General features: G+C 37.5%; 1 protein-coding gene across 2 annotated transcripts in view; it reads left to right on the forward strand.

Moving 5' to 3' along the window:
• PLXDC2 (plexin domain containing 2) overlaps nucleotides 1–21169 on the forward strand; it is a 429365-nt gene that overhangs the window by 221679 nt on the left and 186517 nt on the right. For both annotated transcript variants that reach the window (XM_043479119.1, XM_043479121.1), the window contains exon 4: nucleotides 12863–12932. In XM_043479119.1, coding sequence (XP_043335054.1) covers nucleotides 12863–12932 — 70 coding nt within the window. The remainder of the gene's footprint in view (nucleotides 1–12862; nucleotides 12933–21169) is intronic.

Below are 21169 nucleotides of genomic sequence, written 5' to 3' on the forward strand. Positions count from 1 at the left end.
TTGAGTCCTAATTCTTCACAACAAAACATATTAACCCCTAAATACGTTAATTCCTAAGTAATCTCTAAGAATCTTTTTCTATAGATAGATATGTACCTATATATTTATATCTATATATCTTTAAATAATTTTTTTTGCCAGGAAATTGCCAGTGTGCTTTTTGTCAGACATAAACATACCCTGGCTTTAAATTTTTTCTTTAAACTATCTTTCTATGTATTAGTGAGAAGATTGATTCTTTATATAAGAAACACCAGCAAAATGAAATGAAGTATTGCTCTCCTGTCTACAATAAAGCTGGTAAAATTTTAGATGATACTGGTACAGTTTTGATGGTAGACTGTTTTAAAATTTTTAAATTGGATTGTTCTCTGTGGGGATCTTCAGACTACTCAAATACATACAGAAACCTTCATTAAACAAAAATTAGGCTTTCTAGAGGTATTTTCTTTTTCCCCAGGAAAATAACAGCATTTTGACTTGCATTTCCATTGGTCTTAAATTTGCATAATGTTGATGTTTGGGAGAACTGCATTCGGATGCTTGTGATGACTTTAGTCAATTGTTTTTGTATACTGCAGAATTTTTTTTTTTCTGTGCATTAGAAAATCTGTTGATAAGTGATTATTTTTCTAAATTATTAACTCAAAAGGCAATTTAATTTGCTGTCTCTATCGGGCTATTATCTACACCACACATTTTGTCTATCCACAGTGTTTAACAATAAGTTGCTTTTATTGTTATTTTGACTGTTAAATAAACTTGCTGCATTCTCTCTTGTGAGTTGTTTCATTTCAAGTAAGACACACGTCTGGAGGAGGAAATAGCAACCCACTCCAGTATTCTTGTCTAGGAAAATGCATGGACGGAGGAGCCTCGTGGGTTACAGTCCCTGGCCTTGCAGAAGAGTCGCACACGTCTGAACACACAGGCACAAGACATGCACAGTTCATCAGCCTGCCCGCCCTTGTCTTCATTCATGGGGTTTTTTCTGTAGTTTAATAACAGACTAGGATAAGCTGTGTCTGCACAACTGTTTCTCTAACTTAATTTTTGTTTAATTAATTCACTTTACTACTATCTTACTGAAATTATAAATTTTGAGAATAATTATCTGTCCTGAAGAAAGTTTTATTTGAGGGCCTTTTATGGAAAAGAAAGGCCTTTTCCCCACCCCATTCCACAAAACCAACCTGAGGTCAGAGTGACTGAGTTCCTCTGCATGCCATGCAGGTGAGCTGGTCTGCTTGCCCCAAAGCCAGTGGACATGGAAGGATCTAGTCCCTCTTCCGCAGATGGTGTTAATGACTCAGGTTAAACATTCCCATCTGATATTTTAGTCATGGAAGGGACTTTGGAAATTCTTGAAGGTAGTGGCCAATTTTTATGCATATTCCTAACCTTTGTTTTCCAAAGCAAGAACATACCTTCTTTTTAAAAATCATTCTTGAGTTCATCATATTTCAGTTTAATTTCATCCCATTTCTCAGTGTTGTATCTTTAGTAGAGGACAGGCACCATTCTCTACATAAAGTTAGAGTCATAGGAAGTAATCATACATTCTCTGTTGCCAATGAAGACTGCAAAATAATTCTGGATATTGATAACTATCTACTCAACTTTTTAAAGTCACAAGTGTGGCAAATACTTGGAAGTTTCACATTAATCTTCTATAATTAGGAGCTGCTAAAGTGGGATCCCACAGTCAGGCAGCTGTGTTTCAGGTAGAATAAATAAATCCATTTACTCCTATCTTTCATCCTAGATTGTCTTATTAGACCCGTTTTTAATCATCCTTCCCAATCTCTCAAGGACCCCATGAAGACTTAACAAGGGTTAATTTTAGATAACATGAGTGTAAAACATATTCTCATCCTGAAGTTATTAAATGATAAAGCTTCCACAGGACTCTTTTCAAGGAAAACATTTTGTAGCACAGAAAAGTTAGCAAAATATAGACGGAATATAATGTTTCCTAAGAGTAAATACAAGTAAAAGCAGATAGGTATAAGTCTTGTGGAAAATTTTAAATTGTAGAAGATAAAAGACTTAAGACATTTTGGAATTGAAATTTCCTGAACAAGTTAGTATTCTAGTATCCTTTAAAAATATTTTTTGTGTCTGTTTTCGGTAACTTTATTTTTGTCCATTTCTTCATACTAAATTATAGCCTATGACTTAGGTGGATGATTACTCTAGGTGAAATAGTCAAGATCGCACACTGTTTGTTTATAAATTGGCTTCCCATCAGAACATGTGTCATGCCTGAAATTCCAGCCCCAGAACAAAGGTTTCTCATCCTTTCCTCACTGAAGGTGCTCTGTTCCTATGCCAATGGGACCAGAAGTAGAACACTTTTAGTCACTCTCAATGAGTGATAAATTGCCAGGAATTTCTTGTTATGCAGCTAGTGTTTGAGACAAAATGTCAAGGAAGTTTCACTCCTGATAGACAGGCTGAGTTTAGCTACTTGAGTCCTGATCCCTGCAGGACCAGCTGTAGACATGGGTACGGTGGATAAAGGAGCAGCTCTTGGAAGCTGTGTTGAGAGGCGTCAATTTACTTATTTTGCTTTTGAAAAATCCAAAAGTTGGCCACCGTGGCAAAATATTAAAAACCAGTGAATCTGCCTAAAAGATATAGGAGACTCTTTGGATTATTGTAACTTTCATTTGAATTTATTTCCAAATAAAAAGTTAAAAAAATAAAAGAGGGGATGTTAGTGGAGGAGGATGAAGAGTTAAAATTGGACCTGGCCTAAATTTTCATTTCAACCTGTGGTCAAGTTTTGAATGATTTAGTCACCTTTCTGCTGAGATTTGCCTGCACTGAATTCCAAATCCTAATACCCTGCCAGATGTGCATAGAAACCAATACTGTGATGCACGTGTTTGAGAAAGAAAAGGGCTTTATTGAGAGGTTGACCTGCAGGGAGACAGGCAAGGCTCAAATCTGTCTCCCAGATTCAAAGTTGTGGAGAAATTTAAGGGGTCAGAGGAATTTCAAACTTGGAAGCTGATTGGCTAGTCTCCAGTTACTGGAAGCTGAAGGACTTCTCGCTTCTTAAAGGGCTCCAGTGGCAACTTAACCTGTTCTTTGAGATCCGTAGATTGAAGTTTCTTGGTTCAGGGCCGGTCTGGAGACACCGGTTCCTATCTTGCACATGCACAGTGCTGTTTCTGTAGAGTAACCCAGGTTTTGATTATTCAACAGCCTGATTTAAGGGAGCAAAACCAGTTTAAGCTGGTGTGTTTCGAGCTGTTTCAGTGTCAGCTGAGGGGCAGCTTGATAGAGTGTATAAGCGTGTCGACTTAGAAGCAGGCTGCCTGCACGAGAGTCCCCACGTTTGCAGCTAAAAGCCGGGTAACTTAAAGTGATTTTACTTTATGTTAATCATTTCTCTCAGCTGTAAAATGGGAATGATGATAGTACCTACTTTTTACGATTTTCACTAGAATGGAATGATTTATTAATAACATTTGTACTATGCTTAAGTCGTGGCTGCTCTAGATGACTGTTAGGGTTGATACTAATCACTGTCACACAGAAGTTTTAACTCTAAAACAATCATTTTCCAGTGACAGGAAAGAAGGGAGGACAGATTATGATCCACTGAGACAAGCAAGGGCATTTTCACACTGTCAAGGATAAACTGGTAGGAATACATTTCCTGTCCTGCCCTGTTTGAGGGTCACTGGTCAAGGAAGTAGCCTCCATGTCCTTGTCCTCCGGTGTACTGAGGCTGCAAAGAGCTTTTGCGTCTCGTTACTTAAAGGTGCTCCGCTAGGAGGTATCTCTATGCTTTCCTGCCTTAAATGGAAAATTCCAGGTCAGATGAGTGCTAACAGGCAAAGTGAGATGATGTTATCCAGAATCAAGTCTATTTATCCTTTTAACCCATTTCACGCTTGTCAAAGCTTCCTTACAGCACTGTTTTAGAGTTTCAAAGACCATTTATATGACACAAACTCTTGACTTTCCAAGTGGGGTTTCTGGGGCAGCCTCAGGAGCACTGGGAGCTTGTTAGAAATGCAGAATTTTAGTTCCCTCCCCCCGCCCCCCCATCTCCAACTATCCAGCAGCAGAGTCTATTTTTAACAAGAACCCTAAGTGATTGCCGTGCGCACTCAGGTTGGAGAAGCCTGGTAGAATTACTGCCTTGTTCTCAGAGCGAGGTGTGGAAAATCCAGATGTGACCTCTGGGTCTCCCCTCCCCCACCGACCCTCCCAGGGCTCCTTTATAAGATCCTGTTTTTTCTTACCCTCTGTGTCCTTAAACAGACTTAAGCTCTGCACTCTCCCTGAATGGTAAACAGTCACATAACTAATTTGAATAATTCTCAAAACGTGCAAGTATAGGCAGGCAACCATAAGCCAAGTGTTGCTGGGAACCATGAAGTGTAAGAGATCAAAAGATATGATGTTCACTCAATCTCAAGTTCATATGAACAAGCATTGGGTAACTGCAAAATGTTTATATGTTATTTTTCTAATTTACATGTAACCCCATGCAGTGTCATTCAATATGCAGGGTTAATTAAGTTCTCTGTTACAAAAAAGTGCTGAAGCAGTTAGAATTTCTAACCCAGAAAATCAATTCAATTGATGGGCTTTATTTCTGAAAGGATCCACTCCCTTGCCTGCATATTTGCATATTGATTAGCCCCTTTTCCTGAACAATTTGATCTTTTAATTAGGTTTCCAGTGTTTTCAGTCACTGGATTAACGACCCATATCCTGTTCACTCCACTGCAAGAGTGAGAGTTTGTTTAAAATTCCATTTTGTAAAAATTCCACATGAAAAAAGTGGTGTGAAGCATCCTGCCCACGGCAGCTATTTTGTTTCTGGCAAATACTCAGCTCGTTTATGGCCTAGAAGCAGGATTTTACTTTAGGATATATCAAAACAAGCTTGCATTGCTGTCGACCACATGGAAATGCCTCTCCATAGTACATTTTCTCTCTCTGGTAGTTACTTGTTGTGGAAACTTAATTTAAATCTTTCTATCCGTATCTACATACATATACATGTATATCAAATGGAGAAGTGTTAGTCACTCAGTCATATCTGACTCTTTGTGACCCCGTGGACTCTAGTCCTCCAGGCTCCTCTGTCCATGGAATTCTCCAGGCAAGAATATTGGAGTGGGTAGCCATTCCCTTCTCCAGGGATCATCCAGATCCAGGGATCAAATCCTGCTCTCCCGCATTGCAGGCAGATTCTTTACCATCTGAGCCACCAGGGAAGCCCATACACTCATATTTATATCTTTCAGTTTATGTTACTTTTATAAGTGAATATTTGTTAAATAGGTGAATAAACCAGTGAAAGGTTATTATCATTGACAATTGTAAAATAAATAAATAAATGCTGTGTAAGTTTAGAAAACAGGCCCTTGGGTCTATCCTTGGCAGATAAGAAGTGGAAGCATCTAATCCTCAAATGTGCAAAATGAGTGGTTCAAGCTGTCCCCATCATCCGGTGGCAAGAGATCACCATGCTGCCATCAGACCTCAGTGGTGCGCAGCTCACGACGGCTCCATCCAGCCCAGCACTACTGCTCTAGTCCCTGTGAGTTCATCAGAGGAGACTGCTCTGTACCTTCCTCAGATTTTCTTTTTGCGTGTGTGGCTTTAGCCTCAGGCATCTGGGAGCTTTCTATTTTCACTGTTACTAAATTTTAAAGTTTACTGAGAACAAAAACATCAGTCACTGACAATGTTAAGAGTACCAGGTAGAAAATGGCTATAGATGTGATGATAGGTAGGAAAAGGATCACCTAGTATAAGGGAGAGAGAATGATGTCCTATAGTGGGCAAGATTTAGGAGTTTAGAGTCAAGCATGTTTGGATTGAAATCCTGGCTCTACTGCTTCTGGTGCTTTGAACTTATTAGTTTTCCCTTCTTATAAAGTTTGATCAAGGAGATCAAACCAGTCAGTCCTAAAGGAAATCAATCTTGAATATTCATTGGAAGAATTGATTCTGAAGCTGAAGCTCCAATACTTTGCCCACCTGTGCGAAGGGCCGTCTCATGGGAAAAGACCCTGATGCTGGGCAAGATGGAAGGCAGGAGGAGAAGGGGATGACGGAGGACAAGATGGTTGGATGGCATCACCAGCTCAATGGTCATGAATTTGGGCAAGCTCCAGGAGATGGTGAAGGGAAACCTGGTGTGCTGCAGTCCATGGGGTCACAAAGAGTTACGTATTACTGAGCGACTGAACAACTTGTAATGTTTTGTTTTGAAATAATTTCAGGCTTATAAATAAACTTGGAAAAATTATTGAAGAGCTCCCATATAGCTTTCAACAAGCGTCACCAAGTAGTAACACTTTATATATTCATGGTATAATTTCCAACACCAAGAAATTACCATTGGTGTGATACTCTTAACTAATCTACATGCTATATTCACCTTTTGTGAACTGTCCCCAAACTATCCTTATTCCTATCTGGAATCCAATATAGGACCCCCATGGCCTTTATTTGTCAAATCTCCTTATTGTACCTCCTCCAATCTATGACACATTTTCTGTCTTTCTTTATCTTTCATAAACTTGACATTTTGAAGAGTCTTCATCAGTCTCTGTACAGTGATCTTGATTTGGGGTTTGTCTACTGCTTCTTCATGGTTAAATATGGGTCTCTATTTTTGGCAAGAATACTAGGGGAGGGACTTCCCTCGCAGTCCACTGGTTAACATGCAGGCTTTCATTGCCCAGGACCCGGGATTCATCCCTGGTGGGGGAACTAAGATCCCACAGGATACACAGTGTGGGAGAAAAAAAAAGAATACCCAGGGAATGGTATTTTGTCCATCATCATGCATACATCAGGAGGTACCTGATGCCATCACGTCTCCTTACCAGCGATGTTAACTTTGATCACCTGCTTAAGGTGATGTCTACCAGATTTTGTTTCTTTGCTGTAAACTTACTATTTTTCCTTTTCTAATTACTAAGTATCTTTGGAGGAGATACTCTGTGCATACAAAACATCTTCTTTCTTGTCATACTCTCACCTAGTTTTAGCATTCATACTTGCCTAATGCAGACAAAATACTTAGAATAATGTCCAACACATTAAAAGCTAATTCCATTCTTATAACACCAGTAAATACACTAGTTACGATCATTTCAATATAACAAAAATTAAGCCATCATAATGTTTCTGCGGAACATAATGTCTAATTGTGATGTGATTCTATTACAAAAGCAGTTTGCCTCCATTGCTATTAGAAACAACATATATCAAATCATTTCCATCTCCTTATTAGAAATCAGATAAGGAGCTGTTATTATTTAGGAAACTAGTTTTAAGGAACTTTTGCTGTGCTAAACCCTTCAGGTACATAATACAATGTTAACCATCATTGACTCCATTGACTCAGTGCTTATGAAGGTCCAGGTGTCATTTGGTCATTTATTCAGGTATTTTGGATGAAAGCCAGTATCATTAGAAATAGCCATGTAAATAAAACAGCATGTATTTTTTTCTTTAAATTTTCAACTCCTCCCAAAGTTATTAATATAATACTTAATAATATTTGGCATCAAGTATTAATAATACTTGGTATCATCAATAAACAAACTGAAAATGCTATGACTCCAATTTACTTGGCCTAATTTTTTGGAAAAATTAATGCAAATCCCACTTTGTCAATCATCACCATCATCATCCCACCTATTTAATAGCTTTAAGATACAAACACGTGCCCTGCAAACATGAAATTATTTGAATGATTAAAAATAGCATGTTCAAATAGATGTATAGAAACGAACGATTAACCCATGAATTTATTCTTAAATAAATGGACACCGGCTATTTTCTCTGGACTCGCTGCTGTCATGAACTTGTGAGATCAGCAATTACTAAGAGCTTGTTATTGTTGTTTAGTGGCTAAGTTGTGTCCAACTCTTATGTGACCCTATGGACTGTAGCCCGCCAGGCTTCATGGGATTTCCCAGGCAAGAATACTGGAGTGGGTTGCCATTTCCTTCTCCACTAAAAGATTAGTTATTACTAATTTTTTCCCCCACAGGCTGCTTTCATCAGGATTATACCTTATAAAGATGAAATGGAGGCTAGAGAACCATAAGAGTATAACTTTACTCCTGTAAATAAGAAGCTGTCTTAAAACAAAAGGCATTTTTTATGAATGACTTTCTCAGTGGTTTTTAGGATTATAAATGCACCCACTTCAGATTCTTTAACTCTTATTAGGAGGTTTCTCTCTTCAAGGTCTTGAAAGCATTGATTAATTAATTTATCTTTGTAATACCACTGAGAAATAGGCAAACAAGTAAAACTGAAGCAGTGTTTACATAAGATTATAATTCTTGTATTATTAAAAAATAATTAGCAGAGATCATAATAATTAGATACCAGATGGCAACAGGCATAAGAAAAATATGTAACAGAGGCAATAAGAGATGTGGACGTACTTAGTAATCTATAAGAGGGACTTCCCTGGTGGTCCAGTGGTTAAGACCCCCCCTTCCAAAGTAGGGGTTTGAGTTCTGTCCCTGGTGGAAGAACTAAGATTCCACAAGCTGCCTGGCATGGCTGAAAAAAAAAAGGAAATCTGTTAATGTGGCCCTAATTTCCTCTGATAGTGTATTCCCCACAGTGACTCCATGGGGCAAGTTGTAGAAGAGCATGATTCGGTTTCAAAACTCACAGTCATATGTGTCTGTACCTGCTATAAATTTGCAGCCCACCACCTAGCACCTATTTAGATACTTCTACAAGCTTTTCAAAGAACGCTTCACAAGTTTCTTCTCCCCCATATGATACTTCTTATGCCTGTCTCAGAATTATGATACCTCTCCTGTCAAATAGTTAGCTTTCTACCAAGTATAAGGAATTAGCAAATTCAGTTGATTTTATTTCACACATGCTTTTTACAGTTTCACTTTTGAGTTTTTATTTTACGTTTTGCTCTATTAATTAATTTACTGTCTTTACACGACAATTTTCTAAACACTTCTTCCTTTTATGTTGTGTGCGTGTGCATGCATGCTCAGTTGCTCAGTCGTATCTGACTCTTTGCAACTCGATGAACTGTAGCCCACCAGGCTCCTCTGTCCACGGACTTCTCCAGGCAAGAATTCTAGAGTGGGTAGCCATTTCCTTCTCCAGGCGATCTTCCCAACCCAGTGATCAAACCTGGGTCTCCTGCATTGCAGGCAGATTCTTTACTATCTGAGCTATCAGGGAAGGAAGCAATAATGATCCAATTACCCAGGGGTTATTATATGGAATATATAATAATTTAGCTTCAAAGAGTCCCATAAAATCCTAGCGCTTAATCATTTCTGTTTGTTTTAATAACTTGTGTGGATGTGTTGCTCTGTGTGTCTGTGTCTATATGTTTTGTAAAGAGGGATGATAATTTTCAGAAATTTGCCATTAAGTGTGATACCCCTTATTACTTTACTTTCAATATTTCAGTAATTAAGAGCATTGCCTTTGTTGTCTTTCAAATCTGGGTTCAAGTTTTGGTATCCTCCTTGGGCCATTCTTCCCTGGAGAAGGAAATGGCTACCCACTCCAGTATTCCTGCCTGGAGAATTGCATGGACAGAGGAGCCCAGCGGGCTTGAGTCCACGAGGTTGCAAAGAGTCTGACATGACTGAGCGACTGACACTTTGGGCCATTCTTAACCACTCTGATGCTGAGTTAGTTTCACTTTGAAGCAGTTAAAATCTGAATCCCATGTGATTGTTTCCTGTGTACATGCATATAGAGAGAATGCTTGGTGAGATACGGTAGGAGGTGTAACTTTGCAAGAAGTAACGGTAGGACTCTGAGGATGTGACACTTTGTAGTCCCTCTTGATGCTTTGCCTCACATCCCTTCTGCCTCCCTGAGCTCACTGATAACTGAGACTGTGGGAGGCGGTTTCTAGGATACTAGCTAACATCCCAACTCAAGTGTTGTGTCTCTTCTTTCTGCCTGAGAGTAATCCTGGGGAAGGAGAGAATCATCTGCCCGCTGTCGATCAACAGGAGATCGGAGTGGATGGATCAATATCCCAGCCTCCTAACCTCCAATGAGATGATTCTGAGTCATGTTTTCCCTACTTTTCCCCGAAGGTCTCCAAGGGAGACGTGGCTATAGTGGTAACACATCCAGTAACTGTTACTGGTTTTTCTCTTTTCCATGTCTCACTTTTCCCATTTCCTTAGCACATGCTTCCTAGGATCACCTTCTAAACAAACCATCTGCTGTAAGTCCTTATGTCAGGTTTAGGGTACCAAGGAAACTAGGCCACGGCTTGAAGAATTTGGGAGCCATGGCCAACCCATGTTGAGAGATCATTACAGTCAAAAGAGACATCATGTTGAAGAACCAGAGCCCAGGATTAAGGGTGGCAGTTTCAAGGAAGTAAAAGCTGTTCTAGAAGGCTGGCCAACATAGAGAACGTGAAGGGAGAACCATAAGATAGCTGAGACCCATTAGTGGTGGGTCTTAAAACTCATTTTCACTATTTTTGCATGATTCCAGGGTCAGTGGGATTCTAGATTGAAAGATTTGGATTGGGGAGTGATATTCTAGATAGTATAGAGAAAAAAATTCCAAGGAAAATGGAACCAAGACACCTGTAAGCAAGTTATTGAGATAAAAGTGACCTACACTTAGGGAAGGGTGTCAGCAGTACCTGGAGAGAAAAGGGTAGATTTCACAACTATTGAGAAGGTAACACCTTTATTAATTGTCATTGATATTAGTGCAAAGCAGGCCATGGTGATAACTAAGGTAAGCTGGTCATTTAGACAGTAAACAGGGAGACATTTCAATCATTGATATTGTGCTTCAGGATAATATATTAGCAATTTTTTCTGTGAGAACTTACTATCAAAAATAGTCTTTAACTTATGTATTTGTTTATCTCAGTTTGATTGTAAAAATATTTAAATATTTGTTGTGGCTGAGAAATTGTCATATTCTTCTGGTTCATCTTTGGTAGTAATTGATAGAGTTTGTTAGTGATAGATGTTTAAACCAAACTCTTATTCTGAAAGTGAGAATGCCAAAGGACTGTAAATTTTCCAATTTGCCCATGGCATGGAAAAAATTAGAGTGATGGAGAACAATATACTAGAGCAAGTGCCTTTATAAAACTGTGTCAAATGTCTTCTTTGAGATATATGATTTTGCCACTGAAGCTTTTATTTTAGGGTTATTAGTAACCACTCATTTCAGTCAGTGCTATAAAAATAGGTTTTGTTGTTCCCATTAGTCAGCATAAAATTTAGAAAATGAAGATAAACCCTTCTGAAGATGCAGCTTTCATTAGAAAGTGAAGAGAAAAAAAACTAATTGAAAGTCACTGTAAATTTTAAATGATTAATATCATGCCAAATAAGTCATTAGGAATCTCTGATGGATATAGAAAGCAGTCATTTGCACAGTTGGAAAGAGCCAAATTCAATCTAGCTATACTTCTCTATTTTTTTAACTTGTATGTTGGGAGAGATATAATATTGAAATTGTTGAATTTTAACATAATAGCCTTTTATTATAGGTGGTTTGTACATTCTATTGGGCTCTAAATCAGCCAATTAATTTCCCTATGGATCTTTTTGTTTCAGTTGATCATCTTTGTTATAGCTCACTGTTTTTTCCTTATTTCCTTCCTAATAATAATAAATCTCATTCATATTATTTCAAACAAATGAAAAATCTAGGATTTCTTTTTCTTTGCTTTTTGTGTCTTGTTTTTTATCTTACTATACATATGTATGCATAATATATAATAATAAGATATATTATAAATATATATATATATCCAAAGCTTCAGATCTTCTTTTAGAAAAAAATAGGGTCAAAATTTATGAACTTTATTCCTCGGTCTCTCCAGTTTTCCTCTCTACAAAGTAAAAGTAGCTTTCTAGTAACCAGCATTTTTTAATTCTTGGTATCCCATGCCTTTAAAAGTGTACATAAAGCGGTTGCTCTCAAACAACGCTGGGGCTAGGGCTGCCAGTCTTCACCCAGTTGAAAATCCACACAGTGGTACCTCTGTCTCAAAAACAAAGGAATTAATGAATGACTCACCCAAGGGCAGGATAGAATCAGGACTCAAACCCTAGTCCTTTTGATTTCATACTTTGATCTCTAATCAAACTTTTCTCAACACTTCAATAATTTAAAGATCTGTCTAATGAAAACACAGATACTATATTATTGGGGGAAAAAAAAACAACAACATGTTATAAGTGGAACTGACCAATACAGTTCAAACCCATGTTCAAGGGTCATTTGTATACTGAATCAGGGGAGTTTATCACAATCTGAAAAAGAAAAATATCTGCAGGTTTAGATCTGTAGGTGCAAAGTATCTTGTTCCACAAAACTGCCTTTCGTTCTATACAGAAGATAAGTTGACTATATAATTGCCTAAAATAAAATAGTTTTACTTTTTATTTAGTAAAACTAAACAGATAACATGCTCTACTATTTTGGAGAAGATTAATCAAACAAAAAATAACCCTAAATAAATTGTTGGTCATGATGGTTGACCTGCTTTGTAGTGGACAACTGAAAGATAGTGGTGATGTTAAAGAGAATAGCTTGATTCAGAGCTGAAACTTTCAGATTCCCTTTGGAAGTGAAGAACAGATTAACAGATCATAACAGCCCAACTTAATTTTTTTCACATATTTTAAACATTTAATTATCAGAGGGTAAAATTTCTTTATTTCCATCCAAGATTCAGATTCTAAAAGTCAGCAACAGTAATAGTGGTGCAAAGTAGAAGCATTTTTTTTTTTTTTTAAGTAGAAGGCTCTTCATTTTACATTTACTGTTATGCACATTATTGATTTTCTTTTCTGGTTGTTGTTCCTTGCAGAGAGTGAATCTGTCCTTCGATTTTCCATTTTATGGCCATTTCCTCCGTGAAATCACTGTGGCAACTGGGGGTAAGTGGTTTTCTACCCATTCACTCTAAATAATCTACAGTTTCACTGCAGTTATTATTTTTAATTTACTCCATATTTCAAAAGGGACATTTATTGGGAAAGCCATTGTCTTCTATCAAAAAGTCATGGGTATAAATAAAACCTAAGAAAAGTACAGCTATTGGGAAAACTTTTCTGCAGAAAAAAAAATGTACTTATAATAATTTTCAGCATAGATTCATCTCTGTTTTCTTTCCAAGCCTTCATTCATTTTTGGTAATATGGAAGACTACATGAAAGGGAACAGAATTATAAAGAAAAAGTGCTTAAGGAAGCTATAGAAGTATATCATTTTCTTTTAACTTATGTAGTAGATTGAGATATATATATATATATACACGCACACACATGCATTCTATTAGCTTTAGTTATTTGGCTGTTTCCTCCCCCTTTAATGCCACCTAAGTTGACTGACAACTCATTTGAGAATTTTAAAAATGAACACTGAAATTTGGTTTGAATTCTCTTCATTTTCTTTTTCTCCACAGACTTTGGAGGTTAGTTTAGAGATTAGCAATAGCCTAGAAATGCAATTATCAGTTTTTATAGCATATCCCAGGAGTCAGAAAAATTTATTCCTTGAGTGCTACTAGCAGAAATAAGCAAAATGCCAGAGAATATCACTGTTTGCCTAATAAGGAGCAGTAGAGAAAGTAGGAGAAAGAGAAAAACATAAAAATGGAAGAGTAAGTAAAGAAGCAAATTGTTAATTAATGAAATACACAGATAGGATGAAAGGTCTGTGGGTGGCTCATACTAAAGCACCAGAGAGAGTCCCTTTCCTTCACTGGGTCTTGGCCTTCTGGATGATATGGAAACCAGGTTGGTCACTTATCATATTTCAGTAAAAGACTTAGAAGTTATGTAGGATTCGGAGGAAGATTTGTAATCAGGAATACCAATAATCAAGTAAAAGTTTTAAGCACCATCTCTAAGCACTGGCAAACAAAGCTACCTCTGCCTTAGGATCATGTAACCTAGTGGACAAGGTGAAACAGAATGTGGGAATTCCTTAGAAAATGCAAATGATGAAATACGGGTTTCCAGAGATGAAAAGTTCAAACGTGAGAATCCTCTAAGACTTAATAGAAAAATTATTATTTAAGGTATTTCTTGAAGGAAGTTAGAATTTCTGTGATTGTGTAGGGAAAGAAGAGTAGGTCATGGGGGAGAATATCTTGAATAAATACTATACAGAAGAGAAAATTGGTGGAGTATTTTGAGACAATAAATAACCGAATTTGAATAAAGCTGGGTGTGTAGGTTTGAAAAAAAAATGTTAAGATATGAAAAGCAGGTTGGGACAATTTTGTATACTGCCTCAAAAGTCAGTTAGAGTCACCAGTCCTTGATTAGATAAGTGATAAACTTAAGAAGCAGAACCAAGATTATATGTGGACTCTAAAAAGAAATGAGACAAATGAACTTACTGACAAAACAGAAAGAGACTCACAGACTTAGAAAACAAACTCATGATAGCTGGGGGGAAGGGATAGTTAAGGATTTGGGGAAGGTTGTGTAAACACTACTATATTTAAAATGGATAACCAACAAAAATCTACTGTATAGCACATGAAATTCTACGTGACACGTTCAATGTTATGTGTCAGCATGGATGACATAAAAACAGAAAGAGACTCACAGACTTAGAAAACAAACTCATGATAGCTGGGGGGAAGGGATAGTTAAGGATTTGGGGAAGGTTGTGTAAACACTACTATATTTAAAATGGATAACCAACAAAAATCTACTGTATAGCACATGAAATTCTACGTGACACGTTCAATGTTACATGTCAGCATGGATGGGAGGGGTGTTTGGGAGAGAATGGATACATGTATATGTATGGCTGAGTCCCTTCACTGTTTGCCTGAAACAACATTAACAACATTGTTAATTGGCTATAATCCAGTATAAAATGTTTTTGGTGTTAAAAAAAATAAAAACACAAAGCAGAGTCAAGATATTTTATAATGCCTTAAAGTATAAAAAGACTGAAGTTAGTGCATATAGTTGAAAGTGTGACAAGTATTGAGGACCTTGGTAATTCTGTGGCTTCAAACCATGGGAGAGAAATGATGCTATTAGCAAAATTTACAAACTCTAAGCAGAAGAACTGGTTTTAAGGCTTCAGTCCAGAAACTATTACATTTTGTGTAAAAAAGGACTATATATAAGTAAAATTTATACACAGATTCTGTCTTAATCAGTTCACTGTGTATTTCTGTGCTAGTATATTGCTGGGCATTTAATAGACATTTTAATTAATATGTTGAAGGATTGAATGAAAAGGAGAAAGGCAAATTAAAAGACTGCTCCTATAAGCCATGAATTACTTCATGCCCATTCACATCTTTAAAGTATGATATAAACATGGTTATCTCATAATATGAACATTAAACATGTTTTCTGAGACTTAGTTTAACTGTGTTCTACTGAATTTTTAAAAGTGAATCATTAATTATGTTTGTTCAAAAATCTGTACACACAGTGGTGAAAATATGGGCAGCTTTGCATTTTCAGTTTCTCAAATCATTTTATCTTTAAAAGTCATGCCAGCAATTTAGCCAATATGAAGTAAGATTTCCCTTAGCTGAGTTGGTGGGAGAAAACCCAAACAGATGGCTATATCATGTTTACTGCTTCAAAATGCCTTTTTTCTTTGCAAAGATCCTCAAAATAAGTGAAAAATCTGATTTCTTGAATGATTTCTATCTTCTTTGAAGAAAACAATAATGTAAAAAAAAAACTTTTTCTATTTTTTGTTTAAGAAATGCTAGTATGGCACTTGCATATATAAATCCATACCCTGTTTAGAGAGATACAAGTAAGATAATTTAGACACTGACCTAGGCTTCTCCAAAATGGAATCAGAATCTCTTGTAAAAGTTTTCAACTAAATAAATAGCTTGTCTACACCTCCATTGTTTATTTATTCAATCAGTTTTGGTTGAGTCCCTCCTACGTGAAAGACACAGTACATAACATTAATACTTCGGTTTGTACAGAGAAGAATAAACTGTTGTTCCTCCAGGAACTTAGAATCTAAGAAGGGGATGGATTATGTGACTAAGCAATAAGATAAGGTTGACTGTGAGTGTTGGAGGATCAGAAAGCTGCTCCAAGAGAGGGTCATTCTTATTGAGCAAATCAGAAACAGGTTTGTAAAAAAGCTAACATTTGACATTGGCCTTAAAGGAAGGTGGAATTTTAGTATGCAGAGAAGCAGGTTGAAAAGAGGTGAAGAAGGAAGGAATATTCTAGACAAATGGATGCCGAGCTAAGTGAGTTTGCTGAGTCCATATTGAGCGTATTTGGAGGCCTGTCAAATAAATCTGTTTGTCTTGAGTGGAGACTCAAAGTAAGAGTTCAGTGAATGGGAACTGGGAAGAGTGATGTAAAATACTTTTAACTTTAGACATTTGGGTGATATCCAGCAAGCACTGGGTTTCTTTGAATAAATAACAGATCTGGCCTGATCTGGTAGTGGAGGATGGGATAAGATGAGGTGTTTAAAGGCAAAGAAAGAAGCAGGTTTTTCAATACTTCTAGTGCCTGAAGCCAGTGAAGGACACATCATTTGAGTTATCTAATCATTGTGTTTGCAAAGGTTTTCAGGCAACAGGATTCACTAGGACACAGGTGAGTAAAGCCAGGAACAGCTTGGAAGAGAACTTCTGAATCATAGAGTTTCAATCGGTCTCTTCTAATTAAATAGGTGGTATAAGCAGATAGACCTCCCTGATAAAGGCTCATCATTTTACAAAACTAGAAAAGTTATTAACTATGAAAAACTTACAAGAAATATAGAAACCACACGTCAGGTTAAATAAAGTAGACTGAAGGCCATTGCAAATAGACCAGGGACTGAAATTTTTAAGGAGGAATACGTTGGTTTCTATGAAACAAAATGAAAGAAGATATTCTACTGACTGCAGTTCTCCCTGAATGTGTCCACAAATGACTGTGACGTGTCTTTATATATGGACGTCCTGGTAGCTCATTGGTAAAGAATCTGCCTGCCCAGGCAAGGGACATTGATTCAATCCCTGGTCCAGGAAGATCCCCTGGAGAAGAAAATGGCAACCCACCCTAGGATTCTTGCCTTGAGAATTCCATGGACAGAATAGCCTGGCGGGCTACAGTCCGTGGGGTCGCAAAGAGTCAGATACGAGTGAGCAGCTAAATAGCAACAGGATGAATACTTTAATAGGTTCTTTTTAAATTTTAGGCTTCTAAGGTGATCTTTTAAAAGCTTCAAAAAGCAGGTTTACATTTGAGGATATAATTTTTTAATTCTTGCAACCATCACTAGTAATGATATCTTTTTCTTGAGTTCATTGTGGGCACTACATTTAACTAGATGAGAGGAAAGTGAGAGGTGGGAGGAATGGTGATTGATGCCTTATATAATAGGGAAGAGAAAAGTTGACATTATCCAGGCAATTATGACCCCAAATTTTAATTATGTAGATATAGGCTGATTCAAAATGAGTATGTAGAATTGCAAGCAAGCCACACATGAGATTAGGAATCAAAGATGACATGATTTAAAGGAAACCTTGGTTATATGAAGGTTTACCCTCCTTTCCTTTCTTTGTGAATTTCTAGTTGGAGATATAAGATAGCTGTTCAGGTTTTTTTTTCAGGGTGTGAAAACAGTTTTATTGCAAAACCTGTTTCGCACACATCTCTTTTTCTGTTTTAGTTTTCTTGTTTAATTGACATATAGCATTGTATAAGATGTCAATTTTAGTTCTGTTTTCTTTTGTTTGCCAGATGCTAACTAATAAAATGTAAAATGTCCGCTAAGTAATCTGTATTTAATATCTGGAAAATTAATACATGGCATTAAAAAAAGTCAAACAAGGAAAAGTAAAATGTATACAGTCAGCCCTCCATATTGTAGGTTTTGAATCCTGGGATTCAACACATTATGGATCCAAATATTTGAAAAAAAATTTTTTGGAAAGTTCCATGAAGCAAAACTTGAAGTTGCTGTGAGCTGGCAACTATTTACATAGCATTTACATTGTATTAACAATTATTTACATTGTATGAGATATTATACAACCTAGCATTAAATTAAAGTTTGTGGGAGGATATGTGTTGGTTGTACACAAATTGAGCTTCAGGGGATTTTGATATGGGAGTGGGGCTGTGTCTGGGAGACAGAGGAACAACTATATCTCCTTTCTTTCCATGCCTCCTAATCCAATAGTACTCCTCCCAAGGTGAAAATAAATTAATCTGAGTCTGTGATTTTTTTAACTGTTGTTGTTTATTGTTTAGTCACGAAGTCATGTCTGACTCTTTTGTGACCCCATGGACTCTAGCCCACCAGGCTCCTCTGTCCATTGGATTTCCAAAGCAAGAATACTGCAGTGGGTTGCCATTTCCTTCTCCAGGGGATCTTCCTGACCCAGGGATTGAACGTGTGTCTCCCTCATTGGCAGGCAGGTTCTTTACCACTGAGCCACCAGGGAAGCCCCACTCTTTGAGCTATGGTATGAAATTCAGATCTAAACTAATTTCCTATATCTTGTTAATAATCATTTGTTTTTTTCCCCTTTAAGTCACTAATAAGCGAGGTTAAAAACAAATAATGCATATTATTTTGACTGGGTTTTCAGGAAGTATATTACCAAGTCTACCAGCTTCTTTTTTATTCTTTCTTTCAAATAGCAATATTTTAATTGTAGTCCCAAATAATATTTCATGCTTTTTAGAGGTACTTGATTAATAACAGTTATAAAAGGCTTTTTAACAGCAGAAGAGAGTTAGTTATTACTCAGGATGATTGATTTAAAATACCAACCCTGTAATCTTCCAAGTATATAACCTTGATATAACAGAACTTTATTGCATCCATTAGCTTTCTGAATCTAGTGAAAAAGTAAATGACATTATTTTGTACTATTATTATCATTATGTTATTATGTGTATCTAGAGATCTGATACATGCAGGGAGATATTGAAGGGATAGACGTTGGACAAAAGAAAATCCATTCCAATTTGGTTCACTAATTTAACAAACTCAAGTCTCAAAGATTCCTGGATGGAAAGATAAGTTGTTTGATGTCTGCTTTGCTGTGTCTGAGTGATTCTCTGGTTATATGTCCTGAAAGTTCAGCTCAATTGTCCTTCTTGATAATTTTCTCCCCCAGACTGTCTCGTGTCCCTCAGTAGATTCAGCAGATTCACCAACATTACTGAATTTCTTTTCCCCGTGGCTTTATGAATTGCATCTTCACAAGCCTGTTTGTTTCTCCTGTGTATCAATGCGCTGTATTTCATCAGCACTGGTTCCTTGGGATTGGGGTGAGGTGTCACTGGAGATCAGAGTGACAAGAAATGCAGAAAGGGACCACCCAGGAGATAGACTTGAGTCAATATGAAAATCACCAGAGGCAGAAATGTGGGTAGACAGAAGTACAGTTTAAAAAAGGACAGGATCATTGATCCATGGTGGATAAGTGATGACTGGTGACAGGAATGGGGGAATGTTGATTAATCAAAGTGAGAGTCTGGGTAAGAAGCAAATTCTCCAGGCTTAGCCCCTTCCATCACCATAGCAGCCACAGAGAAGTCCATAGATCAGTGGACGTTCACTGTTCACTTAGGAATGTTTGCACATGGAAAGCACCATTTAGTCCCTTGTGGATCCAGGCTTTGTTTGAAATATTGGCAAATATTTGCTTTCCTCCCTAGTTCAGATAACAGTATTACCTAGATGCTCAGATATATCACCCAATTGAAAACAAAAGGAGGCTAGGTGACTAATTAATAAAGTAACAAAGTACAGCAATTGCTGTAACCTTGTCCAGTCCTAGAAAGAGGAGAAAAATACTAAGTGAGGCAGGATTGACTTTAGACTCTGGGCTTCCCAGGTGGCATGATGGTAAAGAGTCCGCCCCCCAGTGCAGGAGACAAAAGAGACGCTGGTTTGATTCCTGGATTGGGAAGATCCCCTGGAGAAGGAAATAGCAACCCACTCCAGTATTCTTGCCTGGAGAATTCCATGGACAGAAAAGGAGCCTTGTGGGCTACAGTCCATGGGATCACAAAGAGCTGGGCTTGACTGAGCACACACACACACGCACTGTACATTTCAGGAATAAGTTCAAGAGAGTTCTGTTTCTACTCAAGTCAGCAATTGAAATTCGTTTTCTTGAAGAAGCAGTCTGATACCTAGATTAAGATAAATACTCTTGTACTGGAATATTCAGTTCAGTTCAGTTCAGTCGCTCAGTCATGTCCGACTCTTTGTGACCCCATGAATCGCAGCACACCTGGCCTCCCTGTCTGTCACCAACTCCCAGAGTTTACTCAAACCCATGCCCATCAAGATGATGATGCCATCCAGCCATCTCATCCTCTGTTGTCCCCTTCTCCTCCTGCCCCCAATCCCTCCCAGCATCAGGGTCTTTCCCAATGAGTCAACTCTTCACATGAGGTGGCCAAAGTATTGGAGTTTCAGCTTCAGCATCAGTCCTTCCAGTGAACACCCAGGACTTATCTCCTTTAGGATGGACTGGTTGGATCTCCTTGCAGTTCAAGGGACTCTCAGTACTGGAATGTGGGTCTTCATAAATAACACCAGTCATAGCTGTTGTGACCTTCAGTGAATTACTTAATCTCTCCTGCCTCAGTTTCCCAATCTGTACAATAGCATAATGAAAGTTCCTAGTCCATAAGGACTTTGGTCAGGAATTAATGACATAACGTGTGTTATTGATACTTATTTTGCAGAAAATGCTGCAAAAATAGCATGTATTGTTACTACTGTCCTTTTTTTATATGTATTTCTTTCTCTTCTATTCTTTTTCAAAATATGTTTGCTGTAAAGCTGTGTTTACCTGTTAGTTTGTCTATTGTTTTCTTTGATAACATGATCCATAGCTCAGGAGGTGCTTAGGGACTTAACTTTTTTAACTTTTCATTATCTCCTTTTAAAGTCTGGCTCATCCGTTCCTAACTGGGAAATATAGGCCTGTGTAGATGACTCGGATGTCCTCTTTGTTAGCTTGGATATGTCTGTCATCTCTAAGTACACTGCAGAAGCTCCTCTAAAGGCCTCCCAGTGCTGCAACTCTGAAAGTCCTACAAAATTTCACACATGGCAGAAGAATCTTGAAATGTTGGTCTAATTGTGATATGATGGGTTGTAACTGGATAACAGGCATTATTATCAACAG

The sequence above is a fragment of the Cervus canadensis genome, chromosome 10, assembly GCF_019320065.1.
Source record: "Cervus canadensis isolate Bull #8, Minnesota chromosome 10, ASM1932006v1, whole genome shotgun sequence".
Lineage (NCBI taxonomy): Eukaryota > Metazoa > Chordata > Mammalia > Artiodactyla > Cervidae > Cervus > Cervus canadensis.